At 37.6% G+C, this 24,444-nt stretch overlaps 1 protein-coding gene across 1 annotated transcript; it reads left to right on the forward strand.

Moving 5' to 3' along the window:
- Positions 1-2,191: 2,191 nt before the first annotated feature.
- KLHL24 (kelch like family member 24) lies at positions 2,192-24,021 on the forward strand (the record flags this gene model as incomplete). Its single annotated transcript, XM_081086377.1, has 6 exons — positions 2,192-3,111; positions 11,646-11,830; positions 12,915-13,033; positions 17,276-17,464; positions 18,531-18,719; positions 22,219-24,021. 6 exons carry the CDS (start codon positions 2,192-2,194, stop codon positions 22,417-22,419), a joined length of 1,803 nt encoding a protein of 600 aa, XP_080942503.1. The 3' UTR covers positions 22,420-24,021.
- Positions 24,022-24,444: the final 423 nt, after the last annotated feature.

A 24,444-nucleotide genomic window follows, 5' to 3' on the forward strand; every position in this document is an offset into this window, starting at 1 on the left:
AGGAGGAAGAGCACACAAGTTTTAATCAGCCTTATATTGATACCTAACTCACTCAATATGCTACCCCAAAGTTAATACAGTCAGATACTAGATAACAAACACAGTAAGATTGTTGACTACAGAACAGAGTATCTTTTCATTTATGTAAGAGAAACTTGTCCCGTTTATCCAAAAGGGAGATTCTATAATGCTGCAGTCATCAGAGGGATGCATATGTCTTTTCAAATTAGTATTTTGGATTTCTTCAGAAAAATACCCAGAAGTGGAATTGCTGGATTATGTGATAGTTCTATATTTAATTTTTTTAGGAACTTCCATACTATTTTCCATAATATTAAGCCTTCTTCATGCTACCATCATTTGGCCTAGATATCTGACTGTTGAAATATTTCGGGAAGAAGCTGGGACCTTTAGAAGTGATTGTGTATGAAATTCTGAGGGCATGGGGATAGATGAGAGCTACCCCGAGTGCTCTTAAGCCGATGACAAATACATTTTGGGTCATGTATCAACTTAAGATGTGAAAAGCCAGTAGGAGAAGAACCACCTTAAAAATTAAAATTTAAGAGAATTGATAGCTATAGCCCAGTGCCTCAATTCATTAGTTACCTATTCATAGTCACTTCTGAGGGAGGTTTAAAAACAAATTATTTCCTATTTATAGTGGACATTTAGGGGGAAATAGAGAAAAACAAAACAAATCACTTCGCATTTGGCGTATTTGCCTCCTTTTTTCTATCCCTTGATGCACTGATTCATAAATTTTTCTATTTCCTTAGCATATGTTTTATGATCTGCTTTTCACTTACTACCTAGTTAATTCTTCCCCATGTCATTAAATAGTCTACATAATATTTTAAAATAAATTTTTATTGATTTCAGAGACAAAAGAAGAGTAAACGAGAGAGAGAAACATCAGTTATCAGAATCATTGATCATCTGCCTCCTGCACGCCTCCTACTGGGGATTGAGCCCAAAACCCAGCATGTGCCCTACCTGGAATCGAACTGTGACCTCCTGGTTCATAGGTTGATGCTCAACCACTGATCCACACCAGCTGGGCTAGTATACATAATTTTTAAAGGCTGCATAGACTGTTCCATCCTTAAAATGTACTTTGGTTTAACTAATCCCCTATTGTAGGTCATTTAGGTTGTTTTAAGTATTTTTTATTAAAACAGCATTGGGCCCTAGCTGGTTTGGCTCAGTGGATAGAGCATCAGCCTGGGGACTGACAGGTCCCGGGTTTGGTTCCGGTCAAGGGCACATGCCCAGGTTGTGGGCTCAATCCCCAGTGAGGGAGTGTAGGAGGCAGCCGATCGATAATTATCTCTCATCATTGGGGACCCTTTACCCCTCCCCACGTGGGAGTCCGTTCTGTGGGACTCTTTCCCTTTCCCCATGTGGGAGTCTGTACTTGTTCTTCAATAAATCTCCACCTTTGCTATAAAAAAAAAAAAATTACCTCTCATCGATGTTTCTATCTCCCTCTCCCTTCCTCTCTGAAACCAATAAAATATATTTTTTAAAATATAGCATTGAGCCCTGGCCTTTGCAGCAGTGCTCCGTTGTGCTGGCATCGATTATTAAAATATAGCATTGGGCATCTCTGTAGATAAATCTTTCTACATATCCTGTTATTTCCTTAGGAATGCTGAAAAAGGACTTGCTAGTCAAACAATATGTATATTTTTAAAGACCATTAATAAATATAATTGAATTCCTGTCTAGCAACACTAGTATATTAAGATGATATACACTTATTTTAGGATTCTGAATATAGTCAAATTCTGTGTCTTACAGTATTCTGACTTACCTTTATAGTCAGTGGATAAAACCCAGCTGTGTAAAAGGGAAGACCGAAGGTTATTACTAATTCCCAAAGTACACGGTATCCTTTCACCTGGGGGGCTAAAGGAATACTGTTGCAAATTACTCCTAAGGTTCTAACTGTGCAAATGCAATTTTTATTTATCAACGTTTATTAAAACGAAGTAGTGCTCAATACCCTACATGAAATACATTACATGATTTTGTTGCAGTGTTACATCAAAATGAAATTATATAATTTGAATACTGAATTTTTTACTTATTAAAATGTTTTCACTTTTTTTCTTTTTTCACTTTTAGCCACGTAAAGAAGATCCCTAACAGTCATTTCTCAGCAGTTATATAGTCAACTGATGTAACGATGGTCCTAATATTAGGACGAAGACTAAACAGAGAGGATCTCGGGGTGCGTGATTCCCCAGCAACTAAGCGTAAAGTCTTTGAAATGGACCCTAAATCTCTGACAGGCCATGAATTTTTTGACTTCTCTTCAGGATCATCCCATGCTGAAAACATACTCCAGATATTTAATGAATTCCGAGATAACCGATTATTCACAGATGTTATCATTTGTGTGGAAGGGAAAGAATTTCCTTGCCATAGAGCTGTTCTATCAGCCTGTAGTAGCTACTTCAGAGCTATGTTTTGTAATGACCACAGGGAAAGCCGAGAAATGTTGGTTGAAATCAATGGTATCTTAGCTGAAGCTATGGAATGCTTTCTGCAGTATGTGTATACTGGAAAGGTGAAGATCACTACAGAGAATGTACAATATATCTTTGAAACATCAAGCCTCTTTCAGATCAGTGTTCTCCGTGATGCATGTGCCAAGTTCTTGGAGGAGCAACTTGATCCTTGTAATTGCTTAGGAATTCAGCGCTTTGCTGACACCCATTCACTCAAAACACTCTTCACAAAGTGCAAGACTTTTGCATTACAGACTTTTGAGGATGTGTCCCAGCATGAGGAGTTTCTTGAGCTTGACAAAGATGAACTTATTGATTATATTTGTAGTGATGAACTTGTTATTAGTAAAGAGGAGATGGTTTTTGAAGCTGTCATGCGTTGGGTCTATCGTGCTGTTGATCTGAGAAGACCACTATTACATGAGCTCCTGACACATGTGAGACTCCCTCTGTTGCATCCCAACTACTTCGTTCAAACAGTTGAGGTGGACCAATTGATCCAGAATTCTCCTGAGTGTTATCAGTTGTTGCATGAAGCAAGGCGGTACCACATACTTGGGAATGAAATGATGTCCCCAAGAACTAGGCCACGAAGGTGAGAAAACTGTTTACAAATTAACTACAATATATTTAACAAAAGTTTTTGTTTTTAAAGTATTTTTAAACATCCTGAAGGTAATTTCAGTGTAGTCATTTATATGTATTGTTGCATGTAGATTTATATAATTTAAATGTCTCACCCAGTGAAGACTAGATTCATTCTTTGTTATTGTTTTGAGCTGTCAGAGGGTGTTGCAAAGGGTCTTTGCAACCGTGCATGTCTCAGTATATTTCTACTAATTTCTCGTAGCCTTCGTAGGGACCCAAAGCATTCCACTTTACTTTCCAGAGAGTCTTTGGATAGAAAGGAGCTAAAGACTTTGGCAGACTAACAGACAACATGAAATATAGAGGTGAAGTAAGTAAGCTCATGTACAATGAGTGGATTCTCAGATATAAAACCCAACCTTCAGATCTTGTCTCATTGCCATAGTTACTATATTTAACGTCAATCTGAGTTTTTAAATTTTTTTCTGATTACAAAAATTATATCATCATTATACAGAATTTGGAAAATTTATGTTATGTTAAGGGGTAGGAATGCAATTAAATAGTGTACAATTATATCTCAATAAAACAAAAACTGACTCTAGTTTTTTAAAAAGTAATTGTTAATTGTTTAACAAAGGACAAAAGAATACAATTTTATTCTGTAAGTGTACAGATTTTTTCTAAGTTCCTCTTCTTTTTTTTAAAGACTCTTCAGAGACTTGGGCTGAGTTTAAGAATGTAAAGAGGCCATGGTTAAATGTATTAAGAAAGCTAAACAGCTTCAGGGATATTCCACAACTTTTCTGGATGCACAGTATCCCTCCAAGGAAAATCACTCATTCTTCCAAACAGAGTCCCTTGTAGCAGAAGAATATTTTGGAGTCAGATAGGACTGATAATACCTATTCTGCATATCTCATGGGATTAGAAGGGACCAAGGGATATGTGTTGTAAAATCAAAGTAATTCATTTATTATTAATGTTATTTACAAAGAAATGACCTGAATAAACATATTGGAGCCTCGGGCTAATTAGGTTAGATAATAAATACTTTTCCTGATTCACTTAGTTACTTGATTTGCAAAAATTTACTTCCAATTTTGAAGCGGACCAATCCATTTTATACAGTGGAACACATCTATATAAAAGATTGCTATATCACCTTTCTTTAGGAGGCAAGTAGAAAAAAACAAACTATAGTTATATTGAATTTACAGACTATTATAAATATAATAGCGAATATTTATTTTGTGTAGGCATTTTGTGAGGAATCCTTTATTTTACAACTCTGCAATCAACTTCTGTCCCTCATATTGTCTTTCACTTACTTGTTACTGCATGTTAGTACCCATCACTGGGGATTTCATTATCTGAACAATGTGTATTATTTATACAGGTTCTCATCTTTCTGAGAAACTCCAAAGTTCTTTGAAAAAGGGGTGATGTCTCCACTTCTGCAACTGCAGTTCATTCCCGACTTCTGCTCCAGTCACTCTCCTGAAACTCTTCTCAGTCCTGTCATCACTGACCTTCTGTTTGTTATTTGTTAGACACCTCTTTCCAGTCTTTATCCAGCTTGATCTCTCTTTAGGATTGGACATTATAAATTGCTTTAATCCCTCTTGAAACTCCTCCTTTAGCTTGTGGAGTACCATTTTCTTCATGGCCTTACTTCTCCAGCTGCTCTTTTCCAGTTGATGGTTCTATATCTAGTCTTGGGAATGTTTGTAGTCCCTTTGGTTCACATCTCTTTATCTTGCCTTACACACTTTCCTAGCCCGTGGTCGGCAAACTGCGGTTCACGAGACACACGTGGCTCTTTGGCCCTTTGAGTGTGGCTCTTCCACAAAATACCACGTGGTGGCGTGCACATACAGTGCGATTGAAACTTCGTGGCCGATGCGCAGAAGTCAGTATTTTGTGGAAGAGCCACACTCAAGGGGCCAAAGAGCCACATGTGGCTCGCGAGCCACGGTTTGCCAAGCCGCAGTTTGCCGACCACTGTTAGGCGATCTCATCTACTCTCATGGTTTTAATTACCATGCATGCTGTTGACTATTAAACCTATATCTGCAGTCCAGACTTTTTCTTTCATTCATTCATTCATTCATTCAGCCAATGTTACTTTTTTTTTTACTTGAAGATGCATCTTTTAAAAAAAATAACAGGCAAAATAATATCACACTTAAAGTTAATAGTTATTTAATATTATCTAATACCCAATTCATATACATACTTCCTCCAGACTGTTCTTTAATGAATTTGGATCTAATCCAGGATCACTTATTGCATCTGGTTATTTCCACGAAGTCTCTCTTATTTCAGAACAATGTCTTTTTTGTGATTCTGACTTGTTGATGGCAAGTTGTCCAGAAAAGTATTCCGTCTTCTGTATCAGTCTGGTTGCTTCCTTATGGTATCATTTACCTGCATTTAGTTATGTTTCTGGAAACGAAGTTGGCTCTGCAAGCCTCAGCTTAATGGAGACCAGTTAAGTATTTCTGGCAAGAGTTCATCCTAGGTAATGTGTCAGATTAGGGGACACAGACTCTCTGGTTGCCTTCACATTAGCGATGCAAAGATTAACTCCAGATTAGGGTGATGACAGTCAGTTTCCACCAATGAACAATTAGGTTATACTCCACATTAGTCAGTGTTTCTTTAGTGTTTATCCTGTGCCAAGTATCCTTCAGAGCTCAACACATATTAGGTATTCTACATATATATACCCACGTGTCTCTTAAATAACAGAGAAAACCCAAAAATGCACTCAAGCATGAAAGTTTGATAATCTGTAAGTGTAATTGCATGTGCAGCCTATTCGTGCACCAACTGCGCCCGGTGCGTGCCCAAGGACAAGGCCATTAAGAAGTTTGTCATCCGAAACATAGTGGAGGCCGCAGCCGTTAGGGACATCTCCGAAGCGAGTGTCTTCGACGCCTATGTGCTTCCCAAGCTGTATGTGAAGCTGCATTACTGTGTGAGCTGTGCCATTCACAGCAAGGTAGTCAGGAATCGTTCTCGTGAAGCCCGGAAGGACCGAACACCCCCACCCCGATTTAGACCTGCCGGTGCTGCCCCACAACCTACACTGCCAGTTGTAAACCCATGGAGAGAAAACAGTGGAGACCAAGCACAGAAGGAACAAAGCTTAGGAACAGTGGTTGTCTTTTTAATAATATGTATTATGCAACCTTAAATGTCTGTGCTAATACATAATATTAATAATATTTTTTTATTGATTTCAGAGAGGAAGGGAGAGGGAGAGAGCGATAGAAACACCAATGATGAGAATCATTGATTGACTGCCTCCTGCATGCCCCCCACTGGGAATCAAGCCTGCAACCCGGCATGTGCCCTTGACTGGAATCGAACCCAGGACCCTTCAGTTCACAGGCTGACGCTCTATCCACTGAGCCAAACCAGCTAGGGCCATAATATTATTTTTTAATAAACACCAAGCATCATGATGTGTTTAGAGTACTGACTTCAGAAACAGACAGGCCTGGATTATAATCTGGCTCCACACTAGTTAATTCTATGATCTTGGGTAAGGCACTTTAAGTTCACTATGTATCAATTTTCACATCTGTAAAATGAGCATAATATTATCTACCTTGTAAAATTGTTGTGAGTGCCCTAGCCAGTTTGGCTCAGTAGATAGAGCATCTGCCTGCGGACTGAAGGGTCCTGGATTTGATTCCTGTGAAGGGCACATGCCTGGATTGCAAGTTCAATCCCCATTGTGGGTCTGCAGCCGATCAGTGATTCTCTGTCATCATTGATGTTTCTCTCTCTCTACCCCTTCCACTCTGATATCAATAAAATATATTTTTTTAAAAATTGTGAGTATTAGATATATCATATGAAAGAATGCATAACCTAGCATTTGACACACAAAAAAAAAACATAATAAAAATTATTACTGGTTTCGTGAAGAAAATACATTTTAAGTATATGCTGTACTTTTACAGAATAGGAAATGTGATTGAGGCAGAAATGCTTGCTATCAAATGGTTCATTTTAAGCATAAATTGTTCATATCTATGAGAAAAAAATCAATGCTCTTTGCTATACTCAATTGAGCAATAGGTAGCTAATCCTATATAATAAAAGCCCAGCAACCTAACAGCAGAACGACCAGAACAACCATTTGACAAGTCACTATGATGGCACTGACCACCAGGGGGCAGACACTCAACACAGGAGCTGCCCCCCTGGTGGTCAGTGTGCTACCACAGTGGGAGCTCCACTTAGCTGACCAGGATGAGCGGCTGCTCCCGCTGAGAACCCCGGGCTGCGATCATCGCCTCCTTGCCCCAGGCTCCTCCTCCTCACTCCCTACCACCTCCTCCGGTCGCCCACAGGCTGTGCAGCGCTGACCCTGGAGGCCGAAAGGCGGGTTCATGGCCACCGTGGGACTGAGGCCTACTCCACTGCCTCTCAGTGCTATTGGCTTTGGGCCTGTCCCCGACCAGTTCCCCTGGAGAAGTGAGTACTCTGACTCCACAATAGATGCCGGACCAGGGAGCAGTCGCTCAGAGGGCAGGTGCACAGCCACTCGGCAGACTGGGATGAGCGGTGCTGCCACAGCAGGCTTATCCCCACAGGCCACGCCCTCCACCAGTGCATGAATCCCGTGCACCAGGCCTCTACTATTTAATAAGCTCCTACCTCTTGTCTAATAATCAGTTACTATATAATGAATATCGGAATATAACTGCCCTAATGAGAACAAGGTTCAAGTTCCTATTAGAAACCATTTGAGAAAACTAAGATAAGGGCTTTTTGTGTGTTCTTTAAAGAAATGGTGTTTTAGTTGAAAGAGGCTTTTAAATACAGAAAAAAGACTCATGCCTGCCAGAAAGGAGAGGAGCCGGGGGACTGGGTATAAAAGCTGAAGGGATTAAGTACAAATTGGTAGTGACAAAATAGCCACCAGGATGTATAGTCAATAATATTGTAATAACTATTGATGGTACCAGATGGTACTGAAAATATCAGGGGGGATACTTTGTAAAGTATATGATTATCTAACCACTATGCTGTACACCTGAAACTAATACAAAAAAATGTTGAATCTAAAAAAATAGTGTTGTAAGATTAATAAATACCTTCATTCTTTATTTTATAGGTGATAAAACCGAAGCACAGTTAAATGAACCAATTTGTTCTTGTCATAAAGTTACTTAGTGGCAGAGCCAAGACTAAAATTTTTTGTTCTGAATTTTTGTTCTAGTCCCTCTTAAGGATGTTATTCTATACTATAGGGTACATGGTTTCCCATCTTAAATACATGTTAATTCATTGTTATTTTGAACTCTAACATTTTTACATAACAGCATATATATTGTAATTTTTCTTCTACCTGACCTTTGGTATATCAGTTGTCCCAAAGGATACCTCTGTTACCAAATTTTTGAACTCTTTTTAGAAATATTCTTTGTATATAAGTGTGGTGTGTGTGTGTGTGTGTGTGTGTGTGTGTGTGTGTGTGTGTATGCATACCACATACCTCCCCACTTTTGTTTATGCAGATAGTAGGGTACTATAGTTTTGCACCTTGTTTTTTTTGTTTGTTTTTGCACCTTGTTTTTATCACTTAAAAGTATCTTGGAGATTGTTCTACATCGCCACATAAAAGACTTATTTTTTTCATTTATTTTTATTTTTGTTATGGATTTTTTTAAATCTTTTTTTGTTTGTTAATCCTCACCCAAGGATATTTTTTCTATTGATTTTTAGAGAGAGTGGAAGGGAGGGAGGGAGGGAGGTGGGGGGGGGGGAGAGAGAGAGAGAGAGAGAGAGAGAGAGAGAGAGAGAGAGAGAGAGAAACATCAATGTAAGAGAGACATATCAGTTGGTTGCCTCCCACACATGTCCCAACTGAGGCTGGGGGTAGGAGATGGGGTGGGAAGGTGGGAGGGGGAGATCAGCAACCCAGGTATGTGCCCTTGATGGGGAATCAAACCCTCGATCCTATGACCAGTGCTCCAACACTGAGCCACACTGGCCAGGCCTCAAATAATTTTTTAAAAGCTGTATAGTATACCATAATTTATTTGATTCATCTCTTAATGATAGATGTTTAAGTTGTTTCTAGATTTTTGTTATTACAAAGAATGCTCAGTATTGTGCATATGTCTGCATTCACTGATAATTTATAACTTGAATTACTAGACATAGAATTGCTCAGTCATAGGATATGGGCATTTTTAATTTTGGTAGTTACTGTATAAAATTTTCTTCCAAGCTATACCTCAGCCAAAAATATGAAAGTGTCTATTTCTCAATTCCTTTGTCAACATATCATATTATTAGTTTTTGTAAATCTTTGCTACTCTGGAAAGTGAAAACCATATCTCAAAAATTTTTTAGAATTTTTATTGATTTTAAAAGTAGGAAGGGAGGGAAAGAGAGAGAGAGAGAGAGATTGATTTGTTACTTTACCTATTTATGCATTCATTGGTTGATACTTGTATGTGCCCTGACTGGGGATCAAACCAGCAACCTTTTGGTGCGTAGGACGACACTCCCACTAACTGAGCCACACTGGCCTGGGCAAAGCCAACTAACTAAAATTCCATAGACCCTTATGAACAAAAAGAGCTTGGATGAGCTCTCAGTTTTTCCTGTCTCTCTCTTAAGTTTAAAGTACAAATTAAAAAGCCAGTGTTTAACATAAATTTTGGGACTCTCTTAATGCTCTTAAAAGTTGTTTTTTCCATTCTAAAAATAGCCCATGCTCATTATTGTTTTGAAATTTTATGTTACTAGAAAGTGGGAAGCCACACATGCAGAAACAATCATCATTAGCATTTTGGTCTATTATTTTTTAAATATGTTTTTATTGTTTTTAGAAAGAAGAGAGGAAGGGCGAGGGAGAGAATGAGAAATATCTCCAAGAGAAAACTATCCATTGGCTGCCTCCTGCATGCCCCTACTGGGGATCAAGCCCACAACCTGGGCATGTGCCCTGACTGGGAATCAAACCTGTAAACTCTCGGTGCATGGGACAACTCAACTAACTTGAGCCACACCAGCCAGGACCTTTCTTATTTTATTTTATTTTATTTTATTTTATTTTTTTAATATATTTTTATTGATTTCAGAGAGGAAGGGAGAGGGAGAGAGATAGAAACAACAATGATGAGAGAGAATCGTTGATTGGCTGCCTCCTGCATGCCCCCTACAGGGATCGCCTGCAACCCAGACATGTGCCCTGGCCAGGAATCAAACCATGCCCTCCTAGTTCATAGGTCAACACTCACCCACTGAGCCACACTGGCTGGGTGCAGACCTTTTTAATATAAATATTAATTGTACCTTATGTACAGCTTTTATCTTGCTTTTTTCTTTTTTAACATTCTTTGTTATAAACGTTGTTAACATTTTTAGTGACTACCAACATTTTGAGTGGGATTACCTAAATTTACTTAACTTTAAAAAAATTTTTTAAATAATTTCTGTACATATACAATCATGTGTTGCTTAACAAAAGGTATACATTCTGAGAAATGCCCCTTGAGGTGATTTTATAGTTGTGCATACATCATAGGCTGTATAGCCCACTGCACACGTAAGCTGTATGGCACTACCTATCGCTCCTAGGCTATAAGCCTCAGTCTACACCTTGTTACTGCACAAAACAGCATGAGATGAAATCAAACACAAGAGAAAATAATGCAGTCAGGAGACACAATAAGCAAAATGTATGAGGCTGCTGCTGGTATAACACAGCATTCTGGTTTACAGCAAGTTTTTTAAGTATAAAGAGTACACTCTAAAACAATGATTTAAAGTATAGTATAGTTAATACATAAATATAGTCATTTATTATAATTTTCATGTATTATGTATTATACATAAATCTATGCGCTATACTTTTATATGACTGGCAGTGCAGTAGGTTTGTTTGCACCAGCATCTCCATAAACACGAGTAATGCATTGCACTACAACTTTATGACGGCTATAATGTCACTAGGTGATAGGGATTTTTCAGTTCCATTACAATCTTATGAGATCACCCTTCTATCTGCAGTCTGTTTTTGACCCAAACAACAACTTATGTGGCACATAACTGTACTCCTTTACAGGGTAGTAGATTATACTGTGAAGTAGCTTTTTTAGAACTAGCAATCTGACAGAAAAATTTCATTTTCCTACACTTAAAAAAAGTGCATCATCATGTGTGGTTATGCACATCTGAATTGCTGCAAAACTTCATTTGAAAATCATCCTATATTACCAGAGTTCCAATTGAGTTAGGTAGGCTCTTTGGACTGCTTTACAATTTTTAAGGCAATCTCAAAAAAAATACTTGTAGGAATTTTCTGTGGAAAAAAATGGTAATACTAAATCCCTTGTAAATGTTCTCAATGTAATAATTGGTAGCCTGTGTTATTTGATACATTCATAGAGAATGAATTCAACTGTTTATAATACTATTCCACTTTATGATAATGGCATGTTTTTAGGGTCTGAAATAATCTTGAGTATATTTTTAATATATTATTTATTCTTACAATAATTTTAGGTCAACTGGCTATTCTGAGGTGATAGTTGTCGTTGGCGGCTGTGAACGAGTTGGAGGGTTTAATCTTCCATATACTGAGTGCTATGATCCTGTGACAGGAGAATGGAAGTCTTTGGCTAAGCTTCCAGAATTTACCAAATCAGAGTATGCAGTCTGTGCACTAAGGAATGACATTCTTGTTTCAGGTAAATAAAGAATTATTATAGTAGCTACTCTTAATTTGAACATAGCTTGGCTGTTTTAAATTAAAACAGTGTCACAAAAGAAAACAGTGACACTGGATATGCCCACTTTAGGCAGATCAGTTTATACAACAAATAAAACCAAGATGACTTTTTGCTGTAACTACAGTATGTATGGTCTGAAGTCTGTTAATTAAGTGATCATATTAGCTTTGCAGATTACTAGATTACTGCACATTGAACATACAACAACACATACTTTATTTTGTACAATGGTATGCTTTTTTAAAAATCTATCATTTTTTAAATGTTTTTTAAAGTAATTCTGGCCCAGCCAAGCATGGTTGTTGAGTGGTTGAGTGCCGACCTAGGAACCAGGAGATCACAGGTCAGGGCATATGCCTGGGTTGCTGGCTCAATCCCCAGTAGGGGGTGTGCAGGAGGCAGCTGATTGATAATTCTCTCTCATCATGGATGTTCCTCTCTTCTCTTCGTCTCCCTTCCTCTCTGAAATCAATAACAAATATATTTAAAAATAATAATAATAATTTTGTTTTTTGGGTGCTTCTGGTTACCAACTCCTAAAATAACAATCTATATACATTTGTAAAGTTCAGAGTCTGCAGTTTATTTTTTGAGGCCTATAATTATTTTATTTTTAAACTATATTTTTATTGATTTCAGAGAGGAAGGGAGAGGGACACAGAGATAGAAACATGATGAGAGAGAATCATTGATCAGCTGCCTCCTGGGCACCCCCGACGGGGGATAAAGCCGGCAACCCGAGCATGTGCCCTGATCAGGAATCTAACCGTAACCTCCTGGTTCATAGGTCAACACTCAACCACTGAGCCACGCTAGCCGGGCTGTAATTATTTCTCAAGATAACAATTGGCAATGTTAAAATCTGTTCTGTAGAACTATTTGCATTAAGCTTTCAGAGGGTTCTTGTTTTCATTTATTGAACTGAATTCTTAAGTTCTTGGACTGGATGAATAAATCCCGTGTTTTACTATCTTTGCCTTGGGCATAGATCCTTTGGTGATAGATACATATGTATTGAATGTGCATTGTTTTGCATTTAAAGGTGGAAGAATCAATGGCCGTGATGTCTGGATTTATAATTCACAGTTAAATATTTGGATCAGAGTTGCTTCTCTAAACAAAGGCAGATGGCGTCACAAAATGGCTGTCCTCCTTGGTAAAGTAAGAGAAACCACTTTTTATCACTATTGCTGGTACATTTCCAAAATAAATACCACAGTTGAATCCTTTATTTTACTCACCCTCTGGGTATTTTGGCTTCAAATTGTATTTCCTTCCATTTCTAACCTCAATAGATAAACTGAAGATATAAACAATTTGACACTGTACTTTTGAATGGATAGTTTGTTCTCTCAATTTGGAATTCGTGACAGTACACCACATTTCTCTTTTCATGCGCCACTGGAGTCTAAATGCCTAAGAAACATGGAAAATAAAGGCGTTGCATCAAGTACAAAAACAAGCCAATGTCTAATCCAAGCAGTTTTTTTCCTTTTACTGACTTTGGCAGTCAGGCAGAGATATATTTATCTAGAGTGGTGTTATTTTGTCTTTTTTATTTGTACAAGTAGGGGCAAAACAAATTTAAAATAAGTGTGCAGATAAACTCACCAACATATTTTAAACTAAACTTGTTATTGACTGTAGCTAATAAGTTTTATAAAAAATATGTAATTTGGTTCTGAACTCTTTGCTGTTCTTAGGAACTTGAGAATCACTTGTGGACTAGTGGTTTCCAAACTTTTAAAAAGCAACTACACCCTCCTTTTTAAAGTTAAATCTAATATAAATTTTATTCCAAGAGCTAACTTGGGTCCTTTAGCTTTTCCCTGCCTCCCTCTCTATCAGCTCTTCCAAAGCCTCCTCAAATTAATAAACAGTCTAAGAAAAAGCAGCATACTTGCTTGCACATGTATTTTTGACTGGTCCCTTCGTAACAGGCTCTCCTGCGGAGATATTTCAGAGCTACCAATGAGAAGCCAGAACTGCTCTAATTTGAAACAGAGATGGTACCAGGAACCTTTCCCACCCAGCCTCCCCTCTCCCATGCCCATAGAGGCTTCTAGATAATCTGTCTCTACTGTAGAATACCAGAGCTTCTCGAAGCACACGGAAAGCCACTGTTAATTCCTAAGGATTTTTTTTTAATTCCTAAGGATATTGATCTAGTGTGGTGCTGCTGTCAACAAGGTCAGTGAACTAATGAGGACCTTGAGATAGATGTAATGGAAAGAAAATATTAATAGAATAATTTATAAAACCACTGGCTTGGCAGTACCTACTATATTATATATAGTTTTGGTAGCTATGCCTCAAGAATGACAAAATATTACTAAAAAGGGACTGCTAAAGGGAAAGAGATGAGGTCTAACTAAAAATATTATAATGACTTAGTCAACATACAAAGGTATTAAAAATTATTATTTCTCAAATATTATACATGGATTAATGAACACAAATTTATTTCACAAATATCAGTATACTTGACTTGAAGCTACCCAAAATTTGGAATCACTAAATCAAGAAATAAAAGGAATCCTTTCTACTTTATATAGCAAGTACTCAATCCATGGAAACCATTATGCCTAAAATTTACAATATAGGCTGAATTCAAACCTATAAAATTATTTAAATTTATAAATGTTCTCTGTAAAAGAGCCCTAGAATGGTTTGGAATATAGAGCCTTAGCACATGAAGGAATCTTAAAGAATACTTACTGTAATTTTTTATTTTTATTTTTGTTAAATATTTTATTGATTTTTTTACAGAGAGGAAGGGAGAGAGATAGTTAGAAACATCAATGAGAGAGAAACATCGATCAGCTGCCTCCTGCACACCCCCTACTGGGTATGTGCCCACAACCAAGGTACATGCCCTTGACTGGAATCGAACCTGGGACCTTTCAGTCCGTAGGCCGACGCTCTATCCACTGAGCCAAACTGGTCAGGGCAGAGAATACTTACTGTAATTTTTTAAATTCATAAAGTGGGCCAGCCATTATCACTCAGTGGTTAAGCATCAACCTATGAACCAGGAGGTCACAGTTCCAATTCTGGGTCGGGGCACATACCTGGGTTTTGGGCTCGATCCCTAGTAGGAGCTTGCAGGAGGCAGCCAGTCAATGATTCTCTCTCATCATTGATGTTTCTCTCTCTCTCCTTCTCTCTTCCTCTCTGAAATCAATTTAAAAAATACATATTTTTTTAAATTAATAAAGAAAGTGAATCAAGAAATTAAGCCACTTGCCCAAGGTTATACAGAAAGTGATAAAGGAACAAAAGCTCGGATTTTTCTTAGGCTAGAGGTGTTTTATCTTGATGCTCACAGCACTTATTTTTAATTTATGCATGTAGGGAAAATTAGGTAGCCCTGGCTGGGTGATAAGATCAATTGGTTAGAGTGTCATCCTGGTATGCCAAGCCTGTGGGTTTGATTCCCAACAGGGCACATACAAGAAGCAACCAATGAATGCATAAGTAAGTGGAACAACAAATTGATCTCTCCCCCTCTCTCCCTCCCTCCCTTTCCCGCTCTCTCCCTCTTTCCCTCTCCCTCCCTCACACTTCTCCACTGCCCTCATCCCTATCTGCTTCCTCTCTCTCTCTCTCTCTCTCAAATCAATTTTTAAATTTTTTGAAAAGAAATTAGGTCTGAGTCTCAGAAAGAATTGCCCAAAGTCTTAACATTGTCTGGCTGCCTCTCCTGACTTCAAAGCCTATGTCCTACTGGCTACATTGTACTACAGTTTCCATACCCCTTCCAACTGCATAACCTTGAGTAAGTTACTTAGCCTCTCTGAACGACATGGTGTTAGAACAAACCCACCAACAGATCTTTTTTATCATAATGTGAGAAAAGCAAGATAGAAATGGCATTGGCTGCTGTGGAAATTTGGAGGAACACAGAAAGATAAATTGTGGACAGACTTTAAATGATAATATATAACATTTAGCCTTGACCCTTAGGCATTCATTGTTGAACTATTAAAAGGAGTTGATGAGGTGTTTTAGTAAGATTAATCTGTGGTTTAGAGACCAGGAGATTAATTGAAAGGTATGAAATGATATGGACCCTGAGGGAGGATAATGGCAATGGGAAACAAAAGAAAGGGACAGATGTCAGAGATTTTGTGAAAGAAGACTCAGTAGATGTTAATAGTTAATTAGATGTGGAGGGAAGAGTTGATGATGACCGTCCTTTAAAAGAACTTTGGATGTTAAACAGGAGAGCTCCTTTAGTTAAAAGTGTCTTGTATGTCTCATTATGTTTAATGGACTATTCTGCATATAGGTCATTTAATAAATGGCTTGTTGATTAGATCATCTGTCATATAAAGATACTAATTTGCCCTATCTTCCTAATATTTGTGAAAAGAAAATGTACATGAAAGCCCTTTGAAATATATAGTATGGAGTTCGTTATGTGTCAGGTACTTTTCTAGGCACTTGTAGAGATTAAAATGAAGAAGCCCTAGCTGGTTTGGCTCAGTGGATGGAGTCTCCGCCTGCGGACTGAAGAGTCCCTGGTTTGATTCCGGTCAAGGGCACATGCCTGGGTTGTGAGCTCAATCCCCAGTAAGGGGCACGTAGGAGGCAGCCAAGCAGTGATTCTTTCTCATCATTGATGTTTCTATCTTTCTCTTCCTGTCCCTTCCTCTCTGAAGTCAATAAAAATACATTTAAAAAAATAGCCCTAGCCGGTTTGGCTCAGCAGATAGAGTGTCCGCCCTCAGACTGAGGGGTCCTGGGTTTGATTCTAACCAAGGGCACGTACCTCAGTTGTGGGCTCGATCCCCAGTAGGGGGCGTGCAGGAGGCAACCGAACAGTGATTCTTTGTCATCATTGATGTTTCTCTCTCCCTCTCCCTCTCTGAAATCAATAAAAATATATTAAAAACAAAAACAAAAAGCAAACAAACAAGATAGGCCCTGCCTCCCAAGATCTCAGACTAGTAATCCTTACCTAGTATTTCATTTACATAGCTTTCTTACTTTATCATAATCTAATATTTTCATCATTCATGAGTGTGGGCATTTAAGTTTAATCATGTAATTCTCAACTCAAGCAGTATTATACCTAAGGAGGTGAAGATTTGTTCTTGAGGGGGTGAAAAAAATGTAGTTTCATGTATAAAGCACAGATATACATACAGTACATAAACAGATATACAATTATCTGTGGTATTAAAATTTCATTGGAGGAGGCTATTATGAAAAAAATGTCTAAAAAGACTCCTTGGTGGTGGTAAATTTTTTAAAGTTTCAGAAGCTGAGCTAAATATATTGCAATTATAGTTATCAAGTGTTCTTTAAAGGAGAGAGGTTACTTAATTCTTTAGCCAACTAGTTCAGGATTCAAGCTTTGTTAATTAAGATTTTTTCCCCCATGTATTTTATATATAGGTATATGTTGTTGGAGGCTATGATGGACAGAACAGGCTTAGCAGCGTAGAATGTTATGATTCCTTTTCAAATCGATGGACTGAAGTTGCTCCCCTTAAGGAAGCAGTGAGTTCTCCTGCTGTGACTAGCTGTGTAGGCAAACTGTTTGTGATTGGTGGCGGACCTGATGATAATACTTGTTCTGATAAGGTAAGGCATGTTCTCTTACCGAAATTACCAATGACATATATAGGAAGAGAAATATGGAAAGCTTATCAAGGGAATAGCGAGGTTCCTTAGTGTGAAAGGCCTTTTAAAACTTGGTACTTAATACTTTTGAGGGAAAATACTGAATTTCAAGTAAGTAAAGAGAGATTCTAATATATCTGACAATTTGCTGTAAAAAGCATGATTTGATCTGTTTGAAATGATAAAATTTCAATGTTGAGATCTTGTACTAAATAAGTTGTTTTAAACCTTTTACTGCTGTAGTCAATAGGTTCGAAAAATTATTCACACAAAACACAGTTGGGAGATGAATCGGCAAAGGGGATAAGACACAGTAACTAATTATGCCGCCTCCAACTGGGTCATTTTCTGCATACTTTAAAAGTATTTTTTAGAACAAAGATGAGAAAAGGAAACCTCTGTAATATAAATAGAGGATGGTTCAAAGTTGCTGCATTTCATGGAACTCCTGGACAAAAGAACTTATGCCACCCTGACATCTCAGGAAATACTAAGTTTATTCTGGAAACAACTGTCTATTACCTAATTGGTTTAGCAATAGTTAACTGAATTTTGTCAATTTTTTTTTCTAAATTAACTTTACACAATGTGGTCAAAAGTTACATATTTAAAATTCATTAATTCAGAATTTGTTATCATTCAGAGTATACTGAATTGAGATTTACTTATGTTCTTTTGAAGAAAGGTATCCCTAAAAGTGTAAAGAAATTATATTCAGATTAAATCATAGTTATGCTATATAATACAATTTTTTAAAAATCTAAACTATTCATTTTCATGGAAATAAGTAAAGCAAACTTGGTAGCCATTCCTTCTGGAAGCAATCTCTGTTACTTTATTCTGTTTGATAATAATAAATGTACATTTGAGAATTTCATATTTCACAGTTCACTATCAAGCTAACTCTCTTAATTCTGTGAATTAATGAGATTTGACTTTTAATATGTTTCTATATATTGATAGGCTTTTTATTAAGCAAATTTACATTTTTGTTTAGAAATTTTAATTAAATATTTCTATGTATTAGGTTCAATCTTATGATCCAGAAACCAATTCTTGGCTACTTCGTGCAGCTATCCCAATTGCCAAGAGATGTATAACAGCTGTATCCTTAAACAACTTGATATATGTGGCTGGTGGACTGACCAAGGCAATATACTGTTACGATCCAGTTGAAGATTACTGGATGCACGTACAGAATACATTCAGCCGGCAGGTAATAACATAAAAATCCTAAAGAAAAATGAATCTAGGAGGAACTAAGTACATGACAATTATGAATATACTGCAGTTCTGCTATTAAATTATTTCATGTATGCTTGAACTATTTCATAATTTTTTAAAACTTTTAACCATCCCGTGGTGAAGTAGCTATTGTGCTCGAGCTGTTCATTTTTCCCCCCTTGACCTTTGTCAGAATTCTGCTCTAGTCCTTATCACTCTCTCTTGCATATTTTAAAAGATAAGAAATGCTCCCAAACTGGTTTTTTCTTTCTGTAGTCAGAAGCTAGTTGTTGTTTATTTGTTATAAAGAAAATGGTTGTGCTCATGTCTTCATCCACACACTCTGGCCTGTATCTTCCCATTCCCCCTCCACCGCTGCTTCCAAAAAAAGGCCTTCCCTCAGCCTTTCGATTCATGGCTTGCTCTTCTTTCTTCTACCACCAAAATGCATGATGGTTCTGATGCTGGAAATCTGATTCTACCTATACCACTCTAGAGATCTTGTACTCTCAACGGCCGTTACTTATCATCTCCCAGTCTCATTCATATTCACTCGTTTTTTCTACCCAACCTTTAAATACGGGTTTTCCATGAGCCTCTTCCCCCTGCCGTCCTCACAGTTTATACTCTATTCCTGAGTGATCTCATCTACTGCCCAATACTGATTACTTCAAGTCTGTATCTCCATTAAAGCCTCTCCTGTGTTCCAGACTCAAATTTCAAGCTGCTTATTTGATATTTTCCATGAGTGTTCTTCCCCAAGCCTACTTTTTGTTTTCCAATAAGCTAGTGAATGGAAAACTTTTTCTCCCTTACTCTCAGAATACTTCTGACAGAAATGTGCGTTTTCCCACACCAGTTACTTCTTCACAGTCTGGGTGCCTTACAATCCAATTCTGTTCTGACATGATCTACCTGGAGTTAGTGTTAGATTCCACAAGTCAAGGGTTTAGTTCCACTAGACTGCCCCTGCTTCAAATGCCAATCACAAGTTCCAGGTTGTCCCCAGTATTTCTGATCTACCAGCTAAAAATCCAGGTTCCCCCACCTCAGGTTCGATAATTTGTTTGAACAGCTCATTGCATTCAGGGAAACATTTATTTTTGTTTCCTGGTTTATTGTGTAAAGGGGTTTTGCAAAGGATACAGGTGAACAGCCAGATAAAGAGGTATATAGAATGAGGTCCAGAAGGGTCCCAAGCAGAGGAGCTTCTGTCGTCGTGCAGTTGAGGTGTGCCACCCCCAACACACGGATGTGTCAACAACCTGAACACTCTCCAAACCCCATACTTTGGAGATCATATAGGCATGATCAATTATTAACTCAGTTTCCAGCCTGTCTCCCGTCTCCAGAGAATGAGGGGTGGGCCTGAAAGTTCCAAGCTTCTAATCATGGCTTCGTCTTTCTGGTGACCAGCCCTCATCCAGGAACCCACCAAGAGTCACCTCATTAAAATGAAAGACACTCCTATCACCCAGGAAACTCCAAGGAATTCAGACACTCTGTATCAGAAACATGGGGCCAGAGACAAATATACACACACATCTATAATAATAAAAGCATAATGTGCTAATTAGAACAGACAGCTGAACAACCTTCCGAACGAAGCTGCGACTGCAAGGGCCGAATTTCGTGCATCGGGCCTCTAGTATATATATATATTTCCTATTATTTCACAGCTAGAAAATTTCTTAGATTTTCCTCTCTTTTATATTGAGTCAATCTAGCCCAGCTGTGGGCAAACTACGGCCCGCGGGCCGGATCCGGCCTGTTTGAAATGAATAAAACTAAAAAAAAAGACCGTACCCTTTTATGTAATGATGTTTACTTGGAATTTATATTAATTCACACAAACACTCCATCCATGCTTTTGTTCCGGCCCTCCAGTCCAGTTTAAGAACCCATTGTGGCCCTCGAGTCAAAAAGTTTGCCCACCCCTGATCTAGCCTATCAGTTCTCAGAGTTTCTCCTATTCTTTTCCATTCCTATTCTTGCTTTTGTTCAAGTTCTCATCAGTTCCTACCTAAACTGAAACAATAATCTAGTGTTTCGCTAATGTCTTGCTTCTCTAACCCGTTTTGCCACCAGTTATTTTCTAACAAATGTAATAATCATGTCTGTCCTCTGATTGGAAACTACTGAGTAAAATCCAAAGTTTTCCCACTTCCTTCTATTCTAGGCCTTCTGTTGGCTGACCTCTGCTTGCTTTTTCAGCTTTACTTTCTGCAACTATACCTCAATTATATTAATATCTATTATTTGCATTCTATATAGATCTTATGTGTTCCTGCCTTAGTTCATACTGTCCCCTTAGCCCCTCATGCCTTTTCTGGCTTCTCTGTTCACTAAAAAACGATAAATCATCGAATTTCATGGTAGACAGTTATTTGAGTCCAAGGCTACATTTTCTTTTTTTAAAATATATTTTATTGATTTTAGAGAGGAAGGGAGAGGGAGATAGAAACATCAATGATGAGAGAGAATCATTGATTGGCTGCCTCCTGCACGCCCCCTACTGGGGGTCGAGCCCGCAACCCAGGCATGTGCCCTTGGTCAGAATCGAACCTGGGACCCTTCAGACCGCAGGCCGACACTCTATCCATTGAGCCAAACCAGCTAGGGCTACATTTTCTTAAATGCTTAAAATCCTGAATGACATAAAAGAGCTAAAAAAACGAGCTCTTTTTTTTTTTTGCAGTCCAAATGGACCCAGCCTTTTTCTCTCTCTCTCACTATTTCCATTTTTCTTGACTTTGCATAATTCCTAAAAGCCACAGTTTGCTATTTTAAACATTTTTGCATTTTAATTCTTGTCAGAAACATTCTTTTAAAAAAATTGTGGGATTTTAATTCGATGATGATTTTTTTTAATACTTCTTCAGTGGACCAGGTATTTAAAGTGTCATTAAAGTTTAGAATAATAAATGAAATATGATTCTTTATTGTTGGCATTTAAGCCTAAGGATTATAAATATGTATATTTACACATTCATTGGTTGCTTCTTGTATGTGCCCTGACTGAGAATCAAACCTGCAATCTTGGCATATCGGGACAATGCTCTACCCACCTGAGCTATCCGGCCAGACTCACTAATTCTTTTATACCTGAAGATACTATCCTAATCTGTGGTCACATTATAGCCACTTCCCATAATAAAGAACCTTCCTGTAATAGAAGAAGCAAGCCAAGCTCTTCAGAGATGTTTTCTTTCAGTTATGATTAGGTTCAAGCCCATCTCTCAGCCCACCACCCTCGCTTCACCCCCCGCCCCAACTTGGCCCAATTACTAATATATATTTTATCTTAACACTCACTTCATCCATGCAAAATTAGCACTCGCACATAGAGTAAAAGTTAGCAAAAGGGAGCTTATTTCGTGTTTCCTTTTATTGACAGTGTTAAACCATGTCTTATTTTACTTTTCAGCTTGCTACCAAATCTCTTACCTTCAACAATTAATGTGGGGTTTTTTATGTGTTTGTTAAAACAGGAAAACTGTGGTATGTCTGTGTGTAATGGTAAAATATATATCCTGGGTGGAAGACGGGAAAATGGAGAAGCCACAGACACTATTCTCTGTTACGATCCTGCAACAAGCATCATCACAGGGGTAGCTGCAATGCCCAGGCCAGTGTCCTATCATGGCTGTGTGACTATCCACAGATACAATGAGAAATGCTTTAAGCTCTAACGCCAGGATGCTTCACCCAAGAAGCCACACCGATCCAAGATGAGAGGTTTCAAAAGCTCCAGAGTGGGACCTTGGCGTTTCTCCTTTGTGCCATATGCACAAAAAGTAAAAATAGTAATTGTGGTGCCTTTCTCCCCAAAATATTAATCTTTCAAACTGTAATAAAGCCTTCCCTGTAATTGGAAAACAAGGGGGTTTGGGTGGTTGTTGAAGATAGTGGTGTTGCTTGGGCTTTGAAAATGCGCCTGTGTAAATATTTGTGAGAAACCTCTGGAATAGGAAATTGTCTGATGACCTTGTAGGAATTTGTGATTGGTCTCTTCACTTATATGTGTTATCTGCAAGACTGTATATTTCTTATTTTGTCATATAGACAGATAGAAAACTGCATGACTTAAGGCTTCATTTAGGTTGAATCATGTAATGCTTACAACACATCCTAAGGAGGAAAAATCAGTTTTCAAAATCTTTGTCACTAAAAATATATTCAAACTGATTAATTTTACTGAAAGGATTTTTTTCTGTAATTGATAAAAACGTGATGACAGCAATTTGAGTAAGATGCCAAATTATTACTTCATGCTTAGAATTGCTGTCTTATATTAAACGTATTTTTGAGAAGAGGTTGGGTAGAAGATAGAAAAGCAGATGCCGTTAAAATGACAGGTTACTTTCTAAGGAAAAATTAAGATCCTTTGGAAGGAAAATGACTCACTGTGCCTCTCAAAGTATTTAGCATATCATCTCTAATGCCTCTTAAAGAGGTTCCTTTTCGTGAACCTGGCAAAGGAGTTGAAATCCATTTTGTAATATTATCTTGTGAAAAGCAGGGACAGATCTTCTCCCCAGCCCAGAAGGGTTTGACCTCATTAATATGGTGCTTTGGGTGAGGACTTCTCCCCTGGTTATCCTACTTTCATGTGACCAGCTTAAGTCCTGGGAGTCTCTACAATTAAGTTGTCTTTAAAGGATAAACCAGGGCCCACCTAGCTCGGCCCATTTTTCTTTTAAAATTAACTGTCTGAGTAAACTAATGGCAGTAGTTGCAGTCTTCTAATCTCATTTGGTACCATTGTGTAAATTATTGATCAAAATTCCCAAGCTTCTATACAACAAATTGCCTTTGTCTAGTTTTTGAACTCCAGTTTATAAAACTTACTGGTATTCAGGGATGAACTTAAAATTTCTTTCTAAGGCAAATGGAGTAGCAGGAGCTACAGCGTAACTGACTGTTATTTCTCAGTGGACCGGTGTAATTTACAGCATTTTAGGGATGTTCCAGGTAGCCTGCTATGTTTCAACTTCCCAGGCATTGTTGTCTTCTTACATTATAATGAATATAGTCCTTATCATAGGAGATATGATGCAAATATATGATTGGAGTGTCACCACATTTCTGTTAAAACCAAGGTAGCAATAAAAAACTTAACATTGATAAACTTATTTTTATTATCCTAGAGCAGTGATGGCGAACCTATGACATGCGTGTCAGAGGGGTGACACACAAACTCATTTTTTTGGTTGATTTTTCTTTGTTAAATGGCATTTAAATATATAAAATAAATATCAAAAAATATAAGTCTTTGTTTTACTATGGTTGCAAATATCAAAAAATTTCTATATGTGACACGGCACCAGAGTTAAGTTAGGGTTTTTCAAAATGCTGACACTCCAAGCTCAAAAGGTTCGCCATCACTGTCCTAGAATGATAACAGAGATATCAAATAAAATATATGGCATCAACTTAAATGCTTAGCTGGAATCAGAATTCTGAGGAAAACTCTAAAAAACTTAAAAATTTTTAGGGAAATTTTACTTTTCAAATCATAATTTTTAATGATATATACCTTTTTGTGGTAATTATCAGAGCAATTCAGAAAATAATTTTCTGTTATTTTAATTGAAAAATAATTGCATGTACTATTAGGATACTTGTTTTAATTTTTGAGTAAATATCTATTTTTGCATTATATCGTTTGTGTAGATAGTGAAATCTATTTAGTTCAGAAATTCTTTGCAGTATAT

This window comes from Myotis nattereri (genome assembly GCF_964212035.1).
Source record: "Myotis nattereri genome assembly, chromosome: 3".
In the NCBI taxonomy this organism is placed as follows: Eukaryota; Metazoa; Chordata; class Mammalia; order Chiroptera; family Vespertilionidae; genus Myotis; species Myotis nattereri.